Source organism: Anomaloglossus baeobatrachus, chromosome 2, assembly GCF_048569485.1.
Source record: "Anomaloglossus baeobatrachus isolate aAnoBae1 chromosome 2, aAnoBae1.hap1, whole genome shotgun sequence".
NCBI classification, from domain to species: domain Eukaryota; kingdom Metazoa; phylum Chordata; class Amphibia; order Anura; family Aromobatidae; genus Anomaloglossus; species Anomaloglossus baeobatrachus.
Genome location: NC_134354.1, coordinates 158,665,068 through 158,685,791, shown reverse-complemented (window position 1 = coordinate 158,685,791; position 20,724 = coordinate 158,665,068). Strand labels below are relative to the sequence as shown.

At 45.0% G+C, this 20,724-nt stretch overlaps 1 protein-coding gene across 2 annotated transcripts in view; it reads left to right on the top strand.

The window, feature by feature from the left end:
• The window catches only part of LOC142287665 (interleukin-5 receptor subunit alpha-like), a 131,388-nt gene that overhangs the window by 36,791 nt on the left and 73,873 nt on the right, over positions 1 to 20,724 (top strand). For both annotated transcript variants that reach the window (XM_075333456.1, XM_075333457.1), the window contains exon 2: positions 19,846 to 19,953. In XM_075333456.1, the coding sequence (XP_075189571.1) occupies positions 19,860 to 19,953 (94 nt within the window). In that variant the 5' untranslated portion in view covers positions 19,846 to 19,859. The remainder of the gene's footprint in view (positions 1 to 19,845; positions 19,954 to 20,724) is intronic.

Here is a 20,724-nt window from a genome sequence, read left to right as displayed (position 1 = left end):
AAGGACAAAATACAAGACGGATATGAGAGGAACTGGAAAAAAAAAAAAAAGTATGGAATCTAGTCTGTAAAGACGTGAGAATATGCTGATATTGTAGCCAAAATAGTGGTTTTAAAAACTATTTCTCTAAAGAAAAAGATGTCATTTTTTGTAATAATGTTTGTTATGTTATGGAGCCCCTTGGATATGTAACAAATAGGCTCGAAATGCAACACACAGAGAGGAATGATACAGTGGTGACTATTTATTATTACACAAACTGGGATATGGCTAATACAGGGAATCATAGTCTATTCAGGTTACAGATACAATGATCTTAACAATTATCTACTCAAGTCTAATATGGCTGGTAGTAGGGATGGGCGAACCCGAACTGTAAAGTTCGGCGTCCGTACCGAACACATGGTGTTCGTGTACACGACCCCGAACACGAGCTTTCTGGGACGTTCGTGTTACAGTTCGTGTAACCGTTCGGGTCCAGGAGCTGTTATAAAAAAGCATATTATTAAAAAAAAAATATGATCATACTTACAGGTCCCATGACGCGTCCTGCAGACTCCGCCTCCCTGCGCTTCTGCTAACGCGTCCGTCCCATCATTGCTGTTCCCCCCCGGTAAGCACCTCTGGCTGAAAGGACATGCCATGACCGTGATGTCATACCTATGTGACTAGCCACGTGTGAATGTTGTATTACCTCATTGGCCACAGACTGGTCACGTGAGTATGACGTCATCACAGGTCCCGGCGCACCGTGATGCAAGTGTCATCGCATCACGGCGCACAATCTCCCGACAGCAGCGGGTCAGCTGCATGTATTTCCACAGCTGAGGCACTCCTGTTGGGAGAGTGGGGTGATGCACTGCGAGACACAAGTGCAATCATCCTGTCACTGTCAGCCTTTGCTTCATCGCTCTGTCCGGAACGATGCAGCAGGCTGATATGTCTCTCTGTGCTTCTCACTGTGTATAGACTGTCTGTGCAAAAGATGAAGCAGAGTTGACTTTGCTCTTTGCTTCTCACTGTGTATAGACTGTCTGTGCACAGTGATGAAGCTGACATGGCTGTCCCTGTGGATTACGTCGGACTAAAGATTTTTTTATAATAAAGGTGGAGTCTCTAATTTTATTTTGTTTTATTTCTAATAAAAAAAAAATTCTGTTTTTTTTACTGTTTCCTAGAAATTCATGGTGGCAATGTCTAATTTGGCATGACCCCAAGAAATTCGGGCTTAGTACCATCTGAGAATACAAAGCTGGTATTAACCCCTTTATTACACAGCGAGCCATCGCCATCACGGCCGCTGGACGAGCTGAGTAAAGCACCTGGAAATGGTGCTAAGAAACAATGCGCCATTTCCAGGGGCAGCTGCGGGCTGCTGAGAATCCCAGCCCCCAGCTGCCTGGCTTTACCTGACTGGCGATCAAAATACGGCGGGAGACCACGCATTTTTTTTAACTAAAAAAAAATGAATGGGCGTCCCTGTATTTTGATTGCCAGCCAAGGTAATGCCAGGCACATGGGGGTGGCAGTGCTTTATCTGCACTGAGAATCAAAAATACCGCGGAGTGCTACGCCATTTTTTTTTAATGATTTATTTTTACAGTACTGTGATGTCAGGCAATCAAAATACAGGTAAGCCCATTTTTTTTAGTTATTTAAATAAATAATTAAAAGAAAGATGTGTGGGCTCCCGCTGCATTTTTTGTATTGCTAGCTAAGGGTAATCCAAGCAGCTACTGACTGCTAACCCCAACTGCTTGGTGTTACCTTCACTGACAATGGAAAATCCAGGGAAGCATTTTTTTTAAAGTTTTTTGCCAAAAACCTAAAAAAAAAATGAGGTGTGCTTCGCCATATTTTTGTATGCTAGCCAGGTACAAGCAGGCAGGTACGAGCTGCCCCCAACCCCCAGCTGCCTATTTGTACCCAGCTGGGAGATAAAAATATAAGGAAACCCTTTTTCTAATTATTTCATTAAATAATTTAAAAAAAATGACACAGGCTTCGCTCCATTTTTGTGTCCAGCCAGGTACAACTAGGCAGCTGGGGATTGGAATCCGCAGCGCAGGTTGGGCCAAGCTTTCTGCCCCCCCCGCTGCATATTACAGTCCGCAGCCACCTCAGAAAATGGCGCTTTCATAGAAGTGCCAGCTTCTGGCGCTGTATCCAACTCTTCCAGTGGCCCTGGTGATGGGTGGCACGCTGGGTAATAAGGGGTTAATATTAGCTTTGTTTTACTAGCTAGTATTCAGCCAGAGATTCTTAATGTTAGGCAAGTTTGACCCAGCCATTAAGAATCTCCAATAAAGGGTTAAAAAAAAGACACCATGCAGAGAAAAAATACTTTAATAGAAATAAATACACAGACACATTTGGAGATTCCATGTTTATTACTCTCTCTCACCCCTCCACGATCCTGGTCTTCAGTCTTCTTTCTCCTTCAACCCATGTAGCTCTGATACATCAGACAGCACAGGGGAGGAAGACGCTCTTCCTCCCTTGTGCAGTCTAATCACTCAGTGAGTGGGCAGAGGCTGCGGGTTGGTAAGCGCTGAAATCACCGCTGCCAACCATTGCAATAGTAACCTGACAGGCGGGTTACTATAGCAACGGCGATCTCTGATCACCTAATTCCTGGCACCAATATTCACCGGCTGTGCCAGCCAATCCCTGCATGTGAGCTGACTCTGTGAAGAGCGCCGACATGCAGGGACGGGGAGCCAAGCATGTGCCCGAGCATCTCGCCTGTACACGGCACTCGCCGACTATACTGAGTACAGAGATGCTCGGGCAAGCACCGCATACTGGCGAGATGCACTGACAGGACCTAGCATGACGTCATAGCCATGTGATGCAGGATGCATTGCGGGATCTGTAAGTAATGACAATGTTAATTATTAACTGTATTCTTTATTTTACAGCCCTCCGCCCCATCACAGAGCTGTAAAGTCCAAGTTCGGTGTTCGGACGCAAGTTTGTGTTATATCAGAACCCGAACACGAACTTTACAAAATGTTCGGCCGAGTCTCCCGAACATCGAACATCAGGGGGTTCGCCCATCCCTAGCTGTTAGGCAATCGGTAAACCAAGCTAGTTGCTATTAGGTTTTAACATGTGTCAGGACCACTAACTAATGAAGCTATCTCTCAAGGGTCCCAGCAGTACCGTACCCTAAGTCTCTAAACAAAAGATAATATACTGTATAACGGATTACGTCTGGAGCACTATAATTAAAGTCTCAGCATTAGGTACTGCACAGCCAAGCAGGAAGCAATGGACCGGCTCACTCAGGTCACCAAGGGACAGCAGTCTCTACAGGCGGCGTCTGCCGCATGACCACGTAATCTAGGCTCAGGGTCTTGCCAGGTGGCATCTGTGTCTGAAGCCCAGCAGCAGGACTCTGGGAACTCTTCAGGAAAACCAACTGGCAAAGGTTGTAGGGCAGAAATTGGACCACTAAGCTTTTCTGCATGGGAGGCAACCTTTCTCACCCCTACTTCGTTCTTCTATTTGTTTCTCCTTCCCTCCAATACCCTGCTTGCTGATTCTTTGCTCCTGAGCAATTTTTTGTTCCAGAGCAATATCTTCAGCTAGCAGAGGGCAGTGTCCTATCACTAATCCTGCTAGATCTTGTTACGGGGGAACCGGCAGATTAGAACCAGGGGTATATATCCCAATCGCCAGTTGGGGCCCACTGTGCTCCAGATGGTAATGGAGCTGCTGGCACCCTGTGGCTTAGGCGGAGACTATAGAGCTGGATGGCTCTGAGATAACTCAAGGAACCGGTCACATGTGTAGGGACACGTCAGACCGGACGACAACCCAGTTAGCGTTTCGGTGGAGCGGACGCTACTCCGACCACGTGTGTAACAACACGTCAGGCCGGATGGTAACCAGTTAGCGTTGACCGAGAAGACCGCTGCGATAGCGCCCTGTTGGCCACGTGTGTAAGACACGTCAGGCCGAGCGGTCCTCTGATTAGCGTTTCTGGCCACCACTCGACTGGCCACGTGTGTAAAGGACACGTCAGACCAGGTAGTCACACCAGTAGCATTTGACTGGGAAGCCGAGGAGGATAATAGGGTTCACACACCCAATCCAGGAACACCCTGTTAACTTCACAGGGGTTCTGGGGTGCACTGTCCGTGCGTGTAGAGGGCACAACCGGACAGGTGGCGCAGCAGGTACACTGTCCGTGTGCGTAGAGGGCACAACCGGACAGGTGGCGCAGCAGGTACACTGTCCGTGCGCGTAGAGGGCACAACCGGACAGGTGGCGCAGCAGGTACACTGTCCGTGTGCGTAGAGGGCACTCTCGGACAGGTGACGCAACAGGTATTCTGTCCGTGTGCGTAGGAGGAACAACTGAACAGGTGATGCAGCAGCCGCAGCCCAGTTAACGCCACTGGACTGCTCTAGCACAACAGGAACGGTAGCAAGGAAGCACGGCGCCTGACCCTCATGTGCTGAGCCACGATTCTTGGCGTGACAGGCACCGTTCGCCTAGCCCTACCTACCACTTCCAACAAGGCTTATGCCACCAAGAACTCTAAATGAAAACTGCGCACCTCCATGTTGTCTCCAGCCCCTTTTATAACCTGGGCCCACCCCAAACCCAGGGTGGAACCACCAAGGTCCAATAGCAGAGTGCCATGTCATCAGTGACATCACATGCGACCTATCCGGAACCGCCACGTCATTGATACCCTCATGGCAGCCACGCCCCAAACACTTCTCCAGTCATCGTCTGACGACCAATGGTGAGGTGCCAGATCATAGGGGCGGGCCTCTGCGAGCCAGTCCGGAGTTGCCACGTCATCAGGACACCTGACACCCTCTGCCCTATCAGGGCCTGCCACCTCACGGACATGCTCAGTGAGATCCTTACCGGACCTAGCCTCTGATGCACTAAGTGCCTGAGCATGCTCAGTAGCCTGAGCAACAGGCTCAGAAAGCAGACTATCAGTTTGAGCATGCTCAGTAGGCACATCCCAGAACTTAGACACAGCACGAAGTCCAAGTACCTGTGCAAAGAGGCTGTTAGGGTTAATTGTGGGAGCATGCTCAGTAGCCTGAACTGAGGACTTAGTGTCAGACATAACACAATCAGGCTGAGCATGCTCACTAGGCAAAACACCGGGCTTAGACTCTGGCTGGGGTAAATCGGCGCACGCATGCGCACTAGCCGCCTCTCCACACTTAGACATGGTGGAAGGAGCAGCCAACTGGACGACCCGAGGCACGGCCAAGAACAGCAGCCAGTGCCCGGGCGCAACAGGAACCACAGCAGGCTACTTGCGGCTATGGTGGCGCCGGTTCGTAACAGATCTGTTTAAAAGAACAGAATATTATGTCCACTTTCCTACAGACATCAACACCGGGTGGATGAGTTCCAATTGTTCATAGACTCATCGAAAGTTAGTTTGAAAGCTGTGGTTTTGATTAATGGTAATTACCTACCATCAATACCTGTTGCATATGCTGCTGATATGAAAGAGACATATAAAAATATAAAACTGCTGTTAGAAAAAATCCAGCACGAAAAATATATCTGTGGAGATTTGAAAATGATTGCTTTATTGCTTGGATTGTGACTTGGGTGCACTAAATTCTTCTGTTTGCTATGTGAATGGGATAGCATGAATAGGAATTCTCACTATGTTCAAAAATAACCACAAACTTGAATCTCTTCTTCCTGGACAAAAAAAGTGTCAAGTATACCTTTGGTAAATCCTGAAAAAAATTATATTTACCTCCGGAGCATATTCAACTAGGATTGATGAAACAATTCGTAAAAGCACTTAATAAAAATTCTGCTGCATTTAAAGTCATAGCCAAAGTGTTTTTGCATTTTTGAAATTGTTCCAGAAAAGGAAGTATTTCTCCCAGAACGTTATTGCAATTACACATTTTATTATACACTTGTTCATTTTCTTTGTGTGTATTGGAACGACAGGGAAAATCCAAAGGCAAAATGGAATGATACTAAGGTAGAGCTTTTTGGTAAAACACATCATTCTACTGTTTACCAAAAATAGAATGAAGCCTACAAAGAAGACAGTACCTATAGCCAAGTATGAAAGAAGTTCAAATATGTATTAGGGCTGTTTTGCTGCCTCTGGCACTGGATGCCATCACTGTTTGCAATCTGAAAATTACCAAAGGATTTTAGGTCACAATGTAGTGTCCAATGTCAGAAAAATGGGTATGTGCCTTATGTCATTGGTCTTCCAGCAGGACACTGATGCGAAACATACTTCAAGAAGCATCAAAAATAAATGAAATGAATGGACCCGAACTGTAAAGTTCAGGGTTCATACTGGACACCTAGTGTCCGTGGTTCAAATCTGAACATGGACTTCTTCCGGACGTCCATATCCGAGTTCTTAGTTCGATGCTGAATAAAGCTTATTAAAAGGCTGCAAGGGTTTGTAGGAGTCCTCTTAAATAAAGCTCTGTGTGGCCACACTGCACCAGATTCGGTGGGATTATTCTTAAAAAATAATTAGTGTGTTTACTTTTAGAAAAGGCTTTGTGTGGGTCCTCTTAAAAAAAGGTTCTATGGGGTGCTCTTAAAGAAGGGTTTGTGGGGGTCCTTTTATAAAAGGGTTTGTGGAGCTTTGTTAAAAAAGGTGTTTGTGGATGCCCTCTTTAAAAAGGCTCTTTGGGGGTACTTTTACAAAAGTTTCTATGTATTCACTCTACACCAGGCTCTATGGGGTTACTATTAAAAAAGGGTTTTGTGGGTTTTTCCTTAAAAAGCCTCTATGTGGTCACTTTGTACCAGACTCTGTGGTGGTACTTTCAAAAAAGGGTTTGTGGGTGTCCTCTCAAAAAAAGATTTGAAAAGGTCTTCATAAAAAAGGCTCTATGTGGCCACTCTGCACAAGGCCCTGTGGGGGTAATTTTAAAAAAGTTCTTTGGGGGCCCTATTCATACAAGCAGTGTAATAATCTGCTGGGCGCTCTCTGTATACAGGTTGTGTAATGCTTTGCACTTTTTTGGGGTAATATGAATGAGCAGAGCATCAAATGAGGAGCAGCTGCTGCTGATAGTGGTGGAGATGATGCAGGGAGAGGACGTTGTTGATCTGTGCCTGCTTTGTGCCAAAATTAAACACCTTCCCGTGGTCCACGCATGCAACTGGACATTTTGTGTAATTTATTAGGCCCAACAACCACTGCAAGAATGGTGAAGCTAGAACAAGTTGAGGTGCTTTTAAAGTAGATGGCTGAGAGTGCCCCTAGTTCCTTCACTTTGTCTTCCACCCGCTCCCATGCTGAAAATGAAGCGTTTGCACCTTTGACTCATGGGCATCTTGCTTCCACCTTGCTTCCAAGTCATGCAACAGTCACTTCTATTTTTTGATGACTCCACTGGATGGAGCTTCGTGGGCCATCCATCTTGCCCTGATTAAGAAGTGGCAGAGATTGAGTGCACTGATGCTCAACCACTTGTTCAGTTTGAGGAAAAGGATGTGGGAAGGCTAGTGCACATGGTCAGCGGACCACCAAAGCACAGCTCTGATGATCATATTGATGTTGATGATGATGAGGATAATGATGATGAAACACCAGTGCAAACTTCTGATGCTTTCTGCATTGTACAAACTGACAAGGAGGCCAGGGGTGAGGAGTTTGTGGAAGATGAGGCAAGTGATAATGGGTCTTAAACCTCATATGGAGTCAAGGCCATCCATATGTCGAGCCCACTTCAGAGGAATAGGTGGCGATCATGCTTCCTCAGCTGTACCACAAAACAGGGAACAGCCATCCAATAGCCAGTATGTTGGCTGCTACTGCCCACCATGCTGACAGACTAAGAACACCAAAAGCAGCTCAAAGGAGCTCCCTGGCATGACATTTTTTCAGGCAATGAGGTGAGACTTAAGCCTGAAAAAGGCCTGTGTCACTCCTGGACTAGTGTTTTGAGCTTGCCTTCCAAGCCAAAATTTTCCAATCATCCCCTGATAGAAATTATATATTATATTTATTGATCGGTATTTATAAGTGTAGTCGAAAACACTTTTCAAAAAAGGTATAACAACCTAGTGATTCCTGTTGCAGAAGTGGGTTCATTTCGAAATACAAAAAAATAAAACCGCCTGTATAAACGTATCCAGTATATTGGCTCTTTTACTACCCATCCAGTAGCTAGAGACAACCACATCAATCTGGAGTTCCTGTTAAATCCATGACTAAGCTCCATTTTTCAAGTTGGATGTACCACTTTATCTGCTAATTACTGAAATTCTTCTACATTCCCCAATGATTCTGAGACTGTTTATTTGTGACACATTGTACTTTATGATAGTAAAAAATTTAGGTTGATATATTTTGAATTTATTTATGAAAATATCCAAATACAAATTTAGAAAAATTAGAAAATTTAAAACTTTTAATTTTATTAAATTTAGAGTTTTAAACCAGATATTCAGACCTCCAAAGATAGCCCTTAGCTGCCTACTTTACAGAAGCAACACTTTTCAAATGTCCTTTCATTTTGTTAGAATGTTTAGAAATATAGCAGAATTTTTTTGTTTTTCTTCAAAGAATTTTTTAGGAACCTATTCACATTTAAAGTAACTTTATAAGGCTTCTATATTGGAATGCCCACAAAGTGCTACCATTTAAAAAACTGCACCCCTTAAAATATTCAAAACTGCTGTCAGCAACTTTGTTAACTCTTCAAGTGTTTCACAGGTGTTAACAGGAATGAATGGAATGAAATTAACCTTTTTTTTCAATTACAATTTGTTTAGGCTAAGTTATGATTATTAATTAGGGGCTCCATCCAGGCTTACGTTCGAAGCTAAGCAAAATGGTATTTGGTTGTATGCGCTGATGGGGCTATAATGATGCAGAGTCACAAAGTGCTCTCTCGGAACATTATTTTTGGCCGGGAACACCTAGTTGAGATGGACACAAAAATGTACTTGACTATTTCTGGGTGTCTGCATCCGAAAATGATATCTCACAGAGCACATTGTGATTGTATCTGCAACATTATGTCAATAGCCCCACCAGGGCATACACAAATCCCTTTTTGTGGGTCTTTGGATGCAAGCCAGATGTAGCCACAGAACATATACTAGAATGCTATGTGAAAACACAGCGTCAGCCACAATTTTGCAATTTCACAAAGGCTAATACAGGAAAATGGACTTTAAAGTTTGTAATGCATATTCTCTCAAATGCACTGATACCAACTTATTGCTAAAAAACTAATGTTTGGGAGTACGACAAGGGTCAAAATAGAAAAAGTGCTATTTTTGGGGGGCAGCACAAAAATACCAAAACAGCAAAAAAAACCCTGGGACCACATATTGGTCCACATATGTGATCCCTAACCATGACATACCAAACCTAACTATGACATACAAAGCTATCCACAACCTGTCTCATCCATACATCTGTGGCCTTGTCTCCCAGTACTTACCTGCACGTAACCTCTGATCTTCACAAGACCCCCTTCTCTACTCCAATCACATCTCCTCTTCCCACAATTGCATACAATATTTCTGTCATACATCACCCATACTCTGGAACTCTATGCCACAACATATCAGACTCTCACCTATCTTGAAAAGCTTCAAAAGGAACCTGAAGACCCATCTCTTCCAACAAGCCTACAACCTACTGTAACACTCAGTCCGCTATAGCATCGCACGACCATCTCCACCTCCACTTACTGTATCCTCACCCATCCCTTGTAGACTGTGAATCCTCGTGGGCAGGGTCCTCTCTCCTCCTGTACCTGTCTGTGCCTTGTTTTGTTAATGATTATTGTACTTTTCCCTACTATGTATATCCTTTTCACATGTAAAGCGCCATGGAAAAAATGGCACAATAAAAATAACTAATAATAATAATAACAACAATAGTTTTGGAAAATACTCTCCTTAAGGAATTAATCCAGAGATATCCTGAACATTTTGATCTCATAGATGATTCACAGATTTTTATAACATTGCATTTTAAAAAGTAAAAATAAAATTGTTCCCATTAAAATGTCAATTTTTAAAAGGGATAAATGCAAAAATTGACCCAAAATATATTATGCAATTTTGACTGAAGGTGGAAATACTTCAATATTTGCTTAGAATCTGCTGTTTGGTTACATCGCAGGGCTTTGAAGGGAAGGAGTGCTATTTGATATTTGTAGCACAGATTTGGATGGAATACATTGTAGATACAATGTTGCAATTGCAGTACCCTTGAGATGTCAAAAGAGCATACATTTCTCATAAGAAACCACTTTTAAAAAAAAAAAAAAATACACCGCAAAACAAATACATTTAAAGATTTTTATCTCACAGGTGCTTTAAAGAATTTTAATCAATTTCTCTTTGGAAACTAAAAACAATTTTTTTTCTCTAAAATCTGATACCCCAATGTATCCTAAACATGGTGATAACCCTTAAATAGTCGAAACCTACTAAGATTTTGAAAGAAAGGAACACTATTTTAATTTTGAAGTGCAAATTTTGTTGAATACATTGCTTAAGTAGCCGCCCCCATCGGTTGTGCGACACAGGTAAATCGCTGCCCGTGGCGCACAACATCGCGCGGACCCGTCACACTACCTACCTGCCTACCGAAGTCGCTGTGACCGGCGAACCGCCTCCTTTCTAAGGGGGCGATTCGTTCAGCGTCACAGCGACGTCAGAGCAGCGTCACTGAACCGCTGCCCAATAGAAGCGGAGAGGTGGAGATGAGCGGGACGTAACATCCCACCCACCTTCTTCCTTTCTAATTGCCGGCGGCTGCAGGTAAGGTGAGGTTCCTCGTTCCTGCGGTGTCACACATAGCGATGTGTGCTGTCGCAGGAGCGACGAACTACTTCGTACACCGATCAGCAGCGATATTTGAGAATGGACCCCCATGAAACCAATGAGCGATTTTGAACGTTTTTGCAACGATTCAAAATCGCTCATAGGTGTCACACACAAAGACATTGCTAAAGCGACCGGATGTGCGTCACAAATTCCGTGACCCCAACGAGATCGCTCGTGCGATGTTGCAGCGTGTAAAGCCCGCTTTACTTGCAGAGTTCTTGGTGTCCCAGAGCAGCAGAAATTCCCTACAAATGACCCGATTTTGGAAACGACAGCCATCATAGAATCTAAATCTTGGTGTAGTCAGAAGTTTTATAGCACTGGTGTCTCAAATAATTTTATTATATTAGGCTGTAGAATAAAAAAAAATACATTCTTTTCCACTGAAATGTTGTTTTAGCCTCAAATTTTTTTTAATAGTAGTAATAAGTAAAAAAAAAATGCGATTGGAAACTAATGTGTAATGCTTACCGGGGTAACGATCGGGAGTAGACCTATTGGACCACAGGGGGGACCCAGGCTTACCCTAACATGGGAGGGACTTAACTAATCACCTACCAGTTATTCACCAGAGTATCTGCTGGTGAGGATTGGAGTTGGCTCAGGGTAGGCACCAGGTGCCAGTCCCAGGGTACTACCCTGGACTGTGACAGCTGAGCAGAGCAAGATGACAGAAGGACAGGTACATAGTCATAGACTGGATGGACACAGGCAGGACATACTGGTAGGAAACAATAACTGAGACAGGACAGGAAGGGGAACACAGAAATAGTAGGGACTCCAATCATCAGGATACAGGTTTGGACTTCAGACATCAGGTTCAGAATTCAGATACAGGATATCAGGAGGGACCCGGATTTTGGACACAGGTAATCAGGCACGGATCACCAGGCACACGACATCAGGTGCAGATCAGCAGGCACAGGACCTCAAGATGCATGTACAGGACATCAGGCTCAGAACATCAGGGACAGGGGTAGGACATCAGAATACAGACAGAACAGAGATGCGGGTGCAGGGTTTAGGCTGATACCAGTACACAGAGACACAGACAGGAGGGGTCCAAGAACACAGATGGGACAACAGGAGAAACTGTACTGGTAACATGCAGCACTGGAGCTAGACATAGGCAGACAACAGGCTGGACCAACACACTAGTAGTAGATTGGAAACCTAATGACTTCCTTGGGGTCGCTGTCAACACAAGGTGGAGCAGACAGACAAGGTCCCATAGGTAATTGAAAATTGCCGCACACTTTAATTTAGAAATGCAGGTTCTTTAATAATTAATTGTATGCACAAAATGACATTGCATATATAATGACACAGAAAAACTGCGAGTTAACTGTGATGTTGCGACCTAAGTGCGCTTTTACTCGCACAGTTGCTCTGCTATTTGGTGTGTGCGCTGTATATGGTTAAACAGATCCGACATTGATGGTTCATCTGGAAAAAAAAAGTAACTGTATATAGATGTTCGGGCACCTGTAGCTTAATAGAGTCCCCAACGGGATCCAGGGGGTTTGGTTCAGCGTGTTTGCACAAAAGACGATAAGCTGAGAGGAGGTGGAAACGCATTCTGGTGCTCAAAAAAACGCTGGCTTGGAAACATGCCCAGCAGCTTTTTGACTCCATTAATAGGAGTCAGCGTGAACCTTGTTAGTAGGTTCAGAACAACTTTCAGAGGAATAAAGATTGACCCTTGGATGTAGCAGCCCAAGGTAATTGGCGCCAGAGTGCAGTCAGAGGCAGGCCCTTTCAACCGTAAAGGAATTGGATGAACTTTACTGGAGTGTGAGCTTAGTCCCAACATGAGGCATTTCTGTAGATGACCAAAAGCTTAATGCCGTACTCTCAGGATAAGTGAACCCATATAGAGACTGGATCTGGAGCCGGTGTAGGGAAGGAGAAGGTCATTTCTGAACTTATATGTTGGACTGGGTTGCGTTGGGGCTATCAGGACCAGAAATAATGAAGGCGATGTCTGATGTGTGCTGAAATTGTAATGTACTGGAAGAATTGTGCCCACTAACTATCTCCTGAGTAATGTTTTACTTAAAGCGATGCTGAGACTGTCTAGTAAAGAACTGTTGCTGAAAAGTTGTTGCTGAGTAGTTTTTCATTCTCTTGAGTTGCATTTGGGTCCTGGCCAGCAGCCTAACACAGCTCACACCACCGAAGAGCACATGTGCCGCCCCGTGTCAGCAGCCGGGCTGCTCGGATCCGGATCCGCGGTGGCTCAAGGGGCGTCCGGACCCGGGGGTCGTGTGGCCACTCAAATGAAAGGGGAATTTACAGGGGATTATATTTAAAGTTCATGACGCCACCCATGGTATGTGGTAATTAGTAGTACCACCGCTGCAGCTGGGAGCACCCGGAGGTGATGGAATGGGGCAGCCAGGTGTTAGAACCCTCCACGGGTAGGGGGGATGCCCCGGGACTGTCTGCCACCTAGTTACTTCCAAGGAGCCCGGCTCCTGACCTCCTCTCTCCTTCACTCTTCACTAACTCTCTCCTACTCTGACTGACTCCTGACACTCCTGACCTCCCAACCAAGCCCCGAAGTGGGCGACCCTATTCCACTCAGGCTGTTGTCTGGTGGGTGTAGTGCAGAGTGTACCTAGGACTTTAATTGGCTGATGTAGGCAACACCATGTAGTTGGGGACCCATAACCAAGGAAGAGGTGGATATTTCACAGAAGGGCAGATTGCACAATACCCTGTGACAACCTGATAGTCCAGGACGTCACACACACATCCAGCATGGGCCATATCTTCTATATAGACTGCCAGGGTGTCTGGAGTAAATCCCTTGCCCGTGACTACCGCCCTACACCCTCCTACATAGGTATGAACTAAGCTTTTAATCCCTTGGTGACATAGCTATTGTTGCTTTTGTTACTATTGCTTTCAATTTTACCTGTTAGCTTTTCAAGATTCATAACTTTTCCAATGACATAGCTGAATGAAAGTTCATTTTTGGGGGGACAACTTGCATTTTTGAATTATATTATTCATATTACCAAATAATGCACTCAAAAACAGAAAACAGTACAATTAGAATAGAAGCTGAACATAAATTTTGCTCTGCTTTTATTTTTTAAATATAACCTTTCCATTTAATATGACCTCTTAATTTAGCTTTACTGGTCAATATAGATATGGTGATACCAAATTTCTATAGGTTGCCAGCCTCTGATTAATGCTGCCTGTGGTTTGGACAGCTGAAATTGAGTGACAGGTTACCTTGCAGAAGGTAAACTTGCTATTGGAGCTAATTCAAACAACAGCAATAACATTTTAATACTGGTATCACCCACACTCCTGAGTTGCTTAGTCTAAATTCATCTGTCAAAATTGTTCAAAAAGTTGGGGTCACCCAGACAATTTTGTCTTTTCCATGAAAACTCATACTTTTATTTATCAAATGAGTTGCATAATGAATAGAAAATATAGTGCAGACATTGACTAGGTTAGAAATAATGATTTTTACTTGAAATAATAATTTTCTCCTTCAAACTTTGCTTTCATCACAGAATGCTCCTTTTCAGCAATTCCAGCTTTGCAGACCTTTGGCATTCTAGCTGTTAATTTGCTGGGGTAATCTGGAGATATTTCACCCCATACTTCCAGAAGCCCTCCCACAAGTTGAATTGGGCCCTTTTGCATACCATATGGTCAAGCTGTTCCCACAACAGCTCAATAGGGTTGAGATCTGGTGACTGGGCTGGCCACTCCATTACAGATAGAATACTAGCTGGCTGTTTCTTCCCTAAATAGTTCATGCATAATTTGGATGTGTGATTTGGGTCATTGTCCTGTTTGTAGGATGAAATTGGCTCCAATCAAGCGCTTTCCACATTGTATGGCATGGCGTTGCAAAATGGAGTGATAGCCTTCCTTATTCAAAATCCCTTTTACCTTGTACAAATCTTCCCCTTTATCAGCACCAAAGCAACCCCAGACCATCACATTACCTCCACCATGCTTGACAGATGGTGTCAGGCACTCTTCCAGCATCTTTTCAGTAGTTCTGCATCTCACAATTGTTCTTCTGTGTGATCCAAACACCTCAAACTTCGATTCGTCTGTCCATAACACTTTTTTCCAATCTTCCTCTGTCCAATGTCTGGGTTCTTTTATATTATAATATTTCATATTAATCTTTTCCTTTTATTAGCCAGTCTCAGATATTCCTTTTTCTTTTCTACTTTGCCCTGAAGGCCAGCATCCCGGAGTTGCCTCTTCACTGTAGTCGTTGACACTGGCATTTTGCGGGTACTATTTAATGAAGCTGACAGTTGAGGACCCTTGAGGTGTCGATTTCTCAAACTAGAGACTCTAATGTACTTGTCCTGTTGCTCAGTTGTGCAGCGGGGCCTCCCACTTCTTTTTCTACTCTGGTTAGAGCCTGTTTGTGCTCTCCTCTGAAGGGAGTAGTACACACTGTTGTAGGACATCTTTACTTTCTTGGCAATTTCTTGCATGGAATAGCCTTTATTTCTACAAACAAGAATAGACTGTCGAGTTTCACATGAAAGTTCTCTTTTTCTGGCCATTTTGAGAGTTTAATGGAACCAACAAATCCTCCAGATTCTCAACTAGCTCAAAGAAAGGTCAGTTTTATAGCTTCTCTAATCAGCAAAACTGTTTTAAGCTGTGCTAGCATACTTGCAGAAGGGTTTTCAAGGGATTTCTAAATATCCATTAGCCTTCTAACACAGTTAGCAAACACAATGTACCATTAGAATACTGGAGTGGTGGTTGTTGGAAATGGGCCTCTATACGCCTATGTAGATATTGCATGAAAAACCAGACGTTTGAAGCTAGAATAGTCATTTACCACATTAACAATGTATAGAGTGTATTTCTGTTTAATTTAATGTTTGATTCATTGAAAAAATGTGCTTTCCTTTCAAAAATAAGGAAATATCTGAGTGACCCTAAACTTTTGAACTGTAGTGTGTATATATATATATATATATATATATATCTATATATATAATTGCCTTATTCTGTCTGTCTGTCTGTCTGTCTGTCATGCTCCGAAATTGTGTCCTTACGGTGACACAAAGCTGATTGGCCGCTGGGCTCGCCATGGCCCCGCCCCCCCACACGGATTGGCCTCTCTCCCCGGCTCTCTGCAGGCCCCGCCCCCCTCACGCAATGCACGCTCGCTCTGGCCCAACTGACACGGAGCCGCGACTCCCAGGTGAGTACACACACACGCATCAGATCACACTCACTCTCACACTCACTCTCACACACACCTCCCACATCACAACATGCTGGGATATCACTTGCTTCTACACCGGCTCCGTCAGGATCCCGGCAGCGCCACACATAACCTTGCGATGCTGGGATCTTGACGGAGGCCGTGAAAGCTGGTAACCATTATAAACATCGGGTAACTAAGGTCCCTTAGTTACCCGATGTGTATCATAGTTACCAGTGTGCACCGGCTCACACTCACACACACATCACACACACATCACATCGCATCCACACATCAAGGTCCTGCAGCGGCGGAAAATACAGACACATAACAGCACACACACATAACAGCACACACATACACACAAATCAGATCACACTCACACACACCTCACACATCACATCGCATCCACATACTCACAATATCCTGGGATATCGCTTGCTTCTCGGCGGCGGTACTGTGCTGTGAGCTTCCAGGACCTGCGGGAGGATCACATGGCTAGAAGCATGTGATACCTCCGGATGTTGTGAGTATAAGCGCGTATGTGCGATATCGTCAGTGTCTGTGTGTGTGAGTGGATGCGATCGGGTGTGTGTGAGTGGATGCGATCGGGTGTGTGTGAGTGGATGCGATCGGGTGTGTGTGAGTGGATGCGATCGGGTGTGTGTGAGTGGATGCGATCGGGTGTGTGTGAGTGGATGCGATCGGGTGTGTGTGAGTGGATGCGATCGGGTGTGTGTGAGTGGATGCGATCGGGTGTGTGTGAGTGGATGCGATCGGGTGTGTGAGTGTCGGCAGAGGAGCACGGCGTGCTGGAGGAGGCTGGGAGCAGAGAGGCTGATCATGGGGAAGGCTGGGAGGAGAGAGGCTGATGCTGGGGGAGGCTGGGAGGGGGAGGCTGGGACGAGGGAGGCTGATGCTGGTGGAGGCTGATGCTTGGGGAGGCTGATGCTGGGGGAGGCTGGAAGAAGAGAGGCTAATGCTGGTGGAGGCTAATGCTGGTGGAGGCTGATGCTTGGGGAGGCTGATGCTGGGGGAGACTGGGAGGGGAAGGCTGATGCTGAGGGAGGCTGGGAGGAAGGAGGCTGGGAGGAGAGAGGATGATCCTGGGGAAGGCTGGGAACGGGAGGCTGATGCTGAGGGAGGCTGGAAGGAGAGAGGCTGATGCTGGGGGAGGCTGGAAGGAGAGAGGCTGATGCTGGTGGAGGCTGATGCTTGGGGAGGCTGATGCTGGGGGAGACTGGGAGCGGAAGGCTGATGCTGAGGGAGGCTGGGAGGGGGAGGCTGGGAGGAAGGAGGCTGGGAGGAGAGAGGCTGATCCTGGGGAAGGCTGGGAAGGGGAGGCTGATGCTGGGGGAGGCTGGAAGGAGAGAGGCTGATGCATGGGGAGGCTGATGCTGGGGGAGACTGGGAGCGGAAGGCTGATGCTGAGGGAGGCTGGGAGGGGGAGGCTGGGAGGAAGGAGGCTGGGAGGAGAGAGGCTGATCCTGGGGAAGGCTGGGAAGGGGAGGCTGATGCTGAGGGAAGCTGGAAGGAGAGAGGCTGATGCTGGGGGAGGCTGGAAGGAGAGAGGCTGAGGATGGGAGGAGAGAGGCTGATGCTGGGGAAGGCTGATGCTGAGGGAGGCTTGGAGGGGAAAGCTGATGCTGGGGAAGGCTGGGAGGACGGAGGCTGGGAGGAGAGAGGCTGATCCTGGGGAAGGCTGGGAGAGGGAGGCTGATGCTGGAGGAGGCTGGAAGGAGAGAGGCTGATGCTGGCGGAGGCTGATGCTGGGGGAGGCTGGAAGGAGAGAGGCTGATGCTGCTGGAGGCTGATGCTTGGGGAGGCTGGGAGAGGGAGGCTGATGCTGAGGGAGGCTGGGAGGAGGGAGGCTGGGAGAGGTAGGCTGAGAGAAGAGAGGCTGATGCACACACACACACACACACACACACACACGCGCGCACTGCACAACACACCACACACACACACTAGGAACCACAAACAACTGTCCTACACAGACACCCACACATACAGACAACGCTGCACACACACACAACACCCAACACACAAACACCGCGGCACACACAAATATACGCACATACCGCACAACACACACATTGCACAAAACATACCTCCCCCCAAAACACACCACACACACACAAACCGCGCAACACACACACAACGCTACAGACACACAGCGCTCCACAAACAACGCAACACACGCAACACACATACAACACCGCTCTCACCCCCCGCCACACCCAGACAACACCCAGAACATGTACAGCGCCTACACAAACACTTGGTAACTACACACAACAACATCTCTATATATATATATATATATATATATATATAACAAAAATCATACATGAACTACACAATACGTAAATTCTAGAATACCCGATGCGTAGAATCGGGCCACCTTCTAGTATATATATATATATACACACAAGGACGAAAAATCCAAATTGCCACTTTTAGACTTTTCAAGGGCTTAATTAAATAGGAAGCCATACCTTTTCCAATCTAAATATTGAATATCTGTATGACATTAAAAACATGTTGAGTAAATGTTACAAGACTTTATTTCCATTACATTTGTACAAATCTAATAAACAAACTCTTTAAAGGCATTTTCCAATTTTAAAGAAGGGCATATCACTACTGTAGACAACCACTGAGCTTGTCAGCTGGTGCTCTCTGCAGCACTGGATTGGTGGAGGGTGAATACCTTGCTATGTTTGTTTTTGCTCAACTATCCAATCATTTAAGGACTACTTTTTAAAATGTTAAAAACCCTTTTAAGATATTGTGTACCCTCACAAATGTGCCGATATAGGAACCTTAGCATAAGCATCATGATTTAAAGACTGAATTGGAAATATATGTGTTTATGTGAAATTGAGAGGAGTCTAGACAAGTCTAATGTTTAGTATTTGCTTACTTCATGTAAGGTAAATGGTTCTCTCTTAAGAGATCTGCAAACACTTATGACTGTATTATAAAATATTAATGAAAATTCTTTTAAGGCCACGTCTTACTAAGCAACATCTCTAGTGACATCGCTGCTGAGTCACGGTTTTTATGACACAACAGCGATCTTGCTAGCGATGTCTCTGTGTGTGACATCCAGCAATGACATGGCCCCTGCTGTGAGGTCGCCGGTCGTTGCTGAATGTCCTGGACCATTTTTTGGTCATTGCTCTCCCGCTGTGAAGCACACATCGCTGTGTTTGACAGTGAGAGAGCAATGACCTGAATGTGCAGGAAGTAGGGAGCCGGCTTCTGCGGATGCTGGTAACCAAGGTACACATCTGGTAACCAAGCAAAGCGCTTTGCTTGGTTACCCGATATTTACCTTGGTTTCCAGCGTCCGCAGCTTCTAGAAGCCAGCTCCCTGCTCCCTGCACACTTAGCCAAGGTACACATCGTGTAACTATAAGAAAAGCGCTTTGCTTAGTAACCTGATGTGTACCCTGGTTACGAAGCACAGCGTCATTACACGGGTCGCTGGTGGCTGATCTCTGATCGCTGTGGAGATCTGCCTGTTTGATAGCTCACCAGCGACCATGTAGCGATGCTCCAGCGATCCCTGCCAGGTCAGATCGCTGGTGGGATCGCTGGAGCATCGATAAGTGTGACGGTACCTTTAGTGTTGCGTTTATGGCTGGTTTTGGCAGATATGGCATTAATTGCCAACGTAATCATCATCATTTTATTACCAATCTGCTAGAAAAAAATTCTATACAGAAATGTATAAAATTACGTAAAGTGTACATATTAACGATTATTAAAATTTTCATGTATTTAAGGATCAAATTAAAGTATGGCTAATCAAGAAGGTGAACATATTTTGATAATACTTCTGACATTTATGGTAACTTGCCACCATGTCTATGTAACAGACGGCAGCATAAACTGTAAGTATACAACATACATATTTTTAAGTTTTTAAATTTTACATGTTTATCAACGTTTTCAGTGCTCCATGGAAAAATTGTAAATTGTCCATTGCCAACTTTTTAATAATACTTAAGGTAGTGCTCAAGCTTGTTTTTTAATTCACTCTAATAGTCCCCCGCTATTTACAACACGGTGTAATTCAGCAGGTATTAGCATATTTTGTTGTTGCTTTCTTTCTTGAAAGGTATGGCATACTTCTCTTGAGTTAGGTCATATATGTACATGGTGACCCCATGGGGATCGCATGACTTTCTGTGCCCTTGAGAGAGGGGGGACAGGTCACAATCACAGTCAATTCAAGCTTCTGTATGAAGCAATTGCATGGACTGTACCACACACATTCTCCATTAAGAGGATAGAAGATCATATTGTATTTGACACTGAAGTTTACACAGCCCCTTTCACACACTTATAATGATATAATATATTATATTATTGTATTAAAGAATATAAAGTAAAGGGTTAGCTGGTCATGAGATTCAGTGCAGATGAATTATGGGATTGATAGAGCATATAAAGTAGTATGAAAGCAGGATGGAAGCTGAAAAGAAGAAAGAGGATGAGCCAAATGTATGTAAAAGTACATGCATATTACATGGTGTAATAATGAGGTGGGGGTGCAGTTGTCTCCTTCACCTGCACTGGTTATCAAAAATAGGTAGGATCCCACAAGGTTTTTTTTTTCTATTTATTCCCTATCCACATTTGTTGACATGGAAATTGCCCCC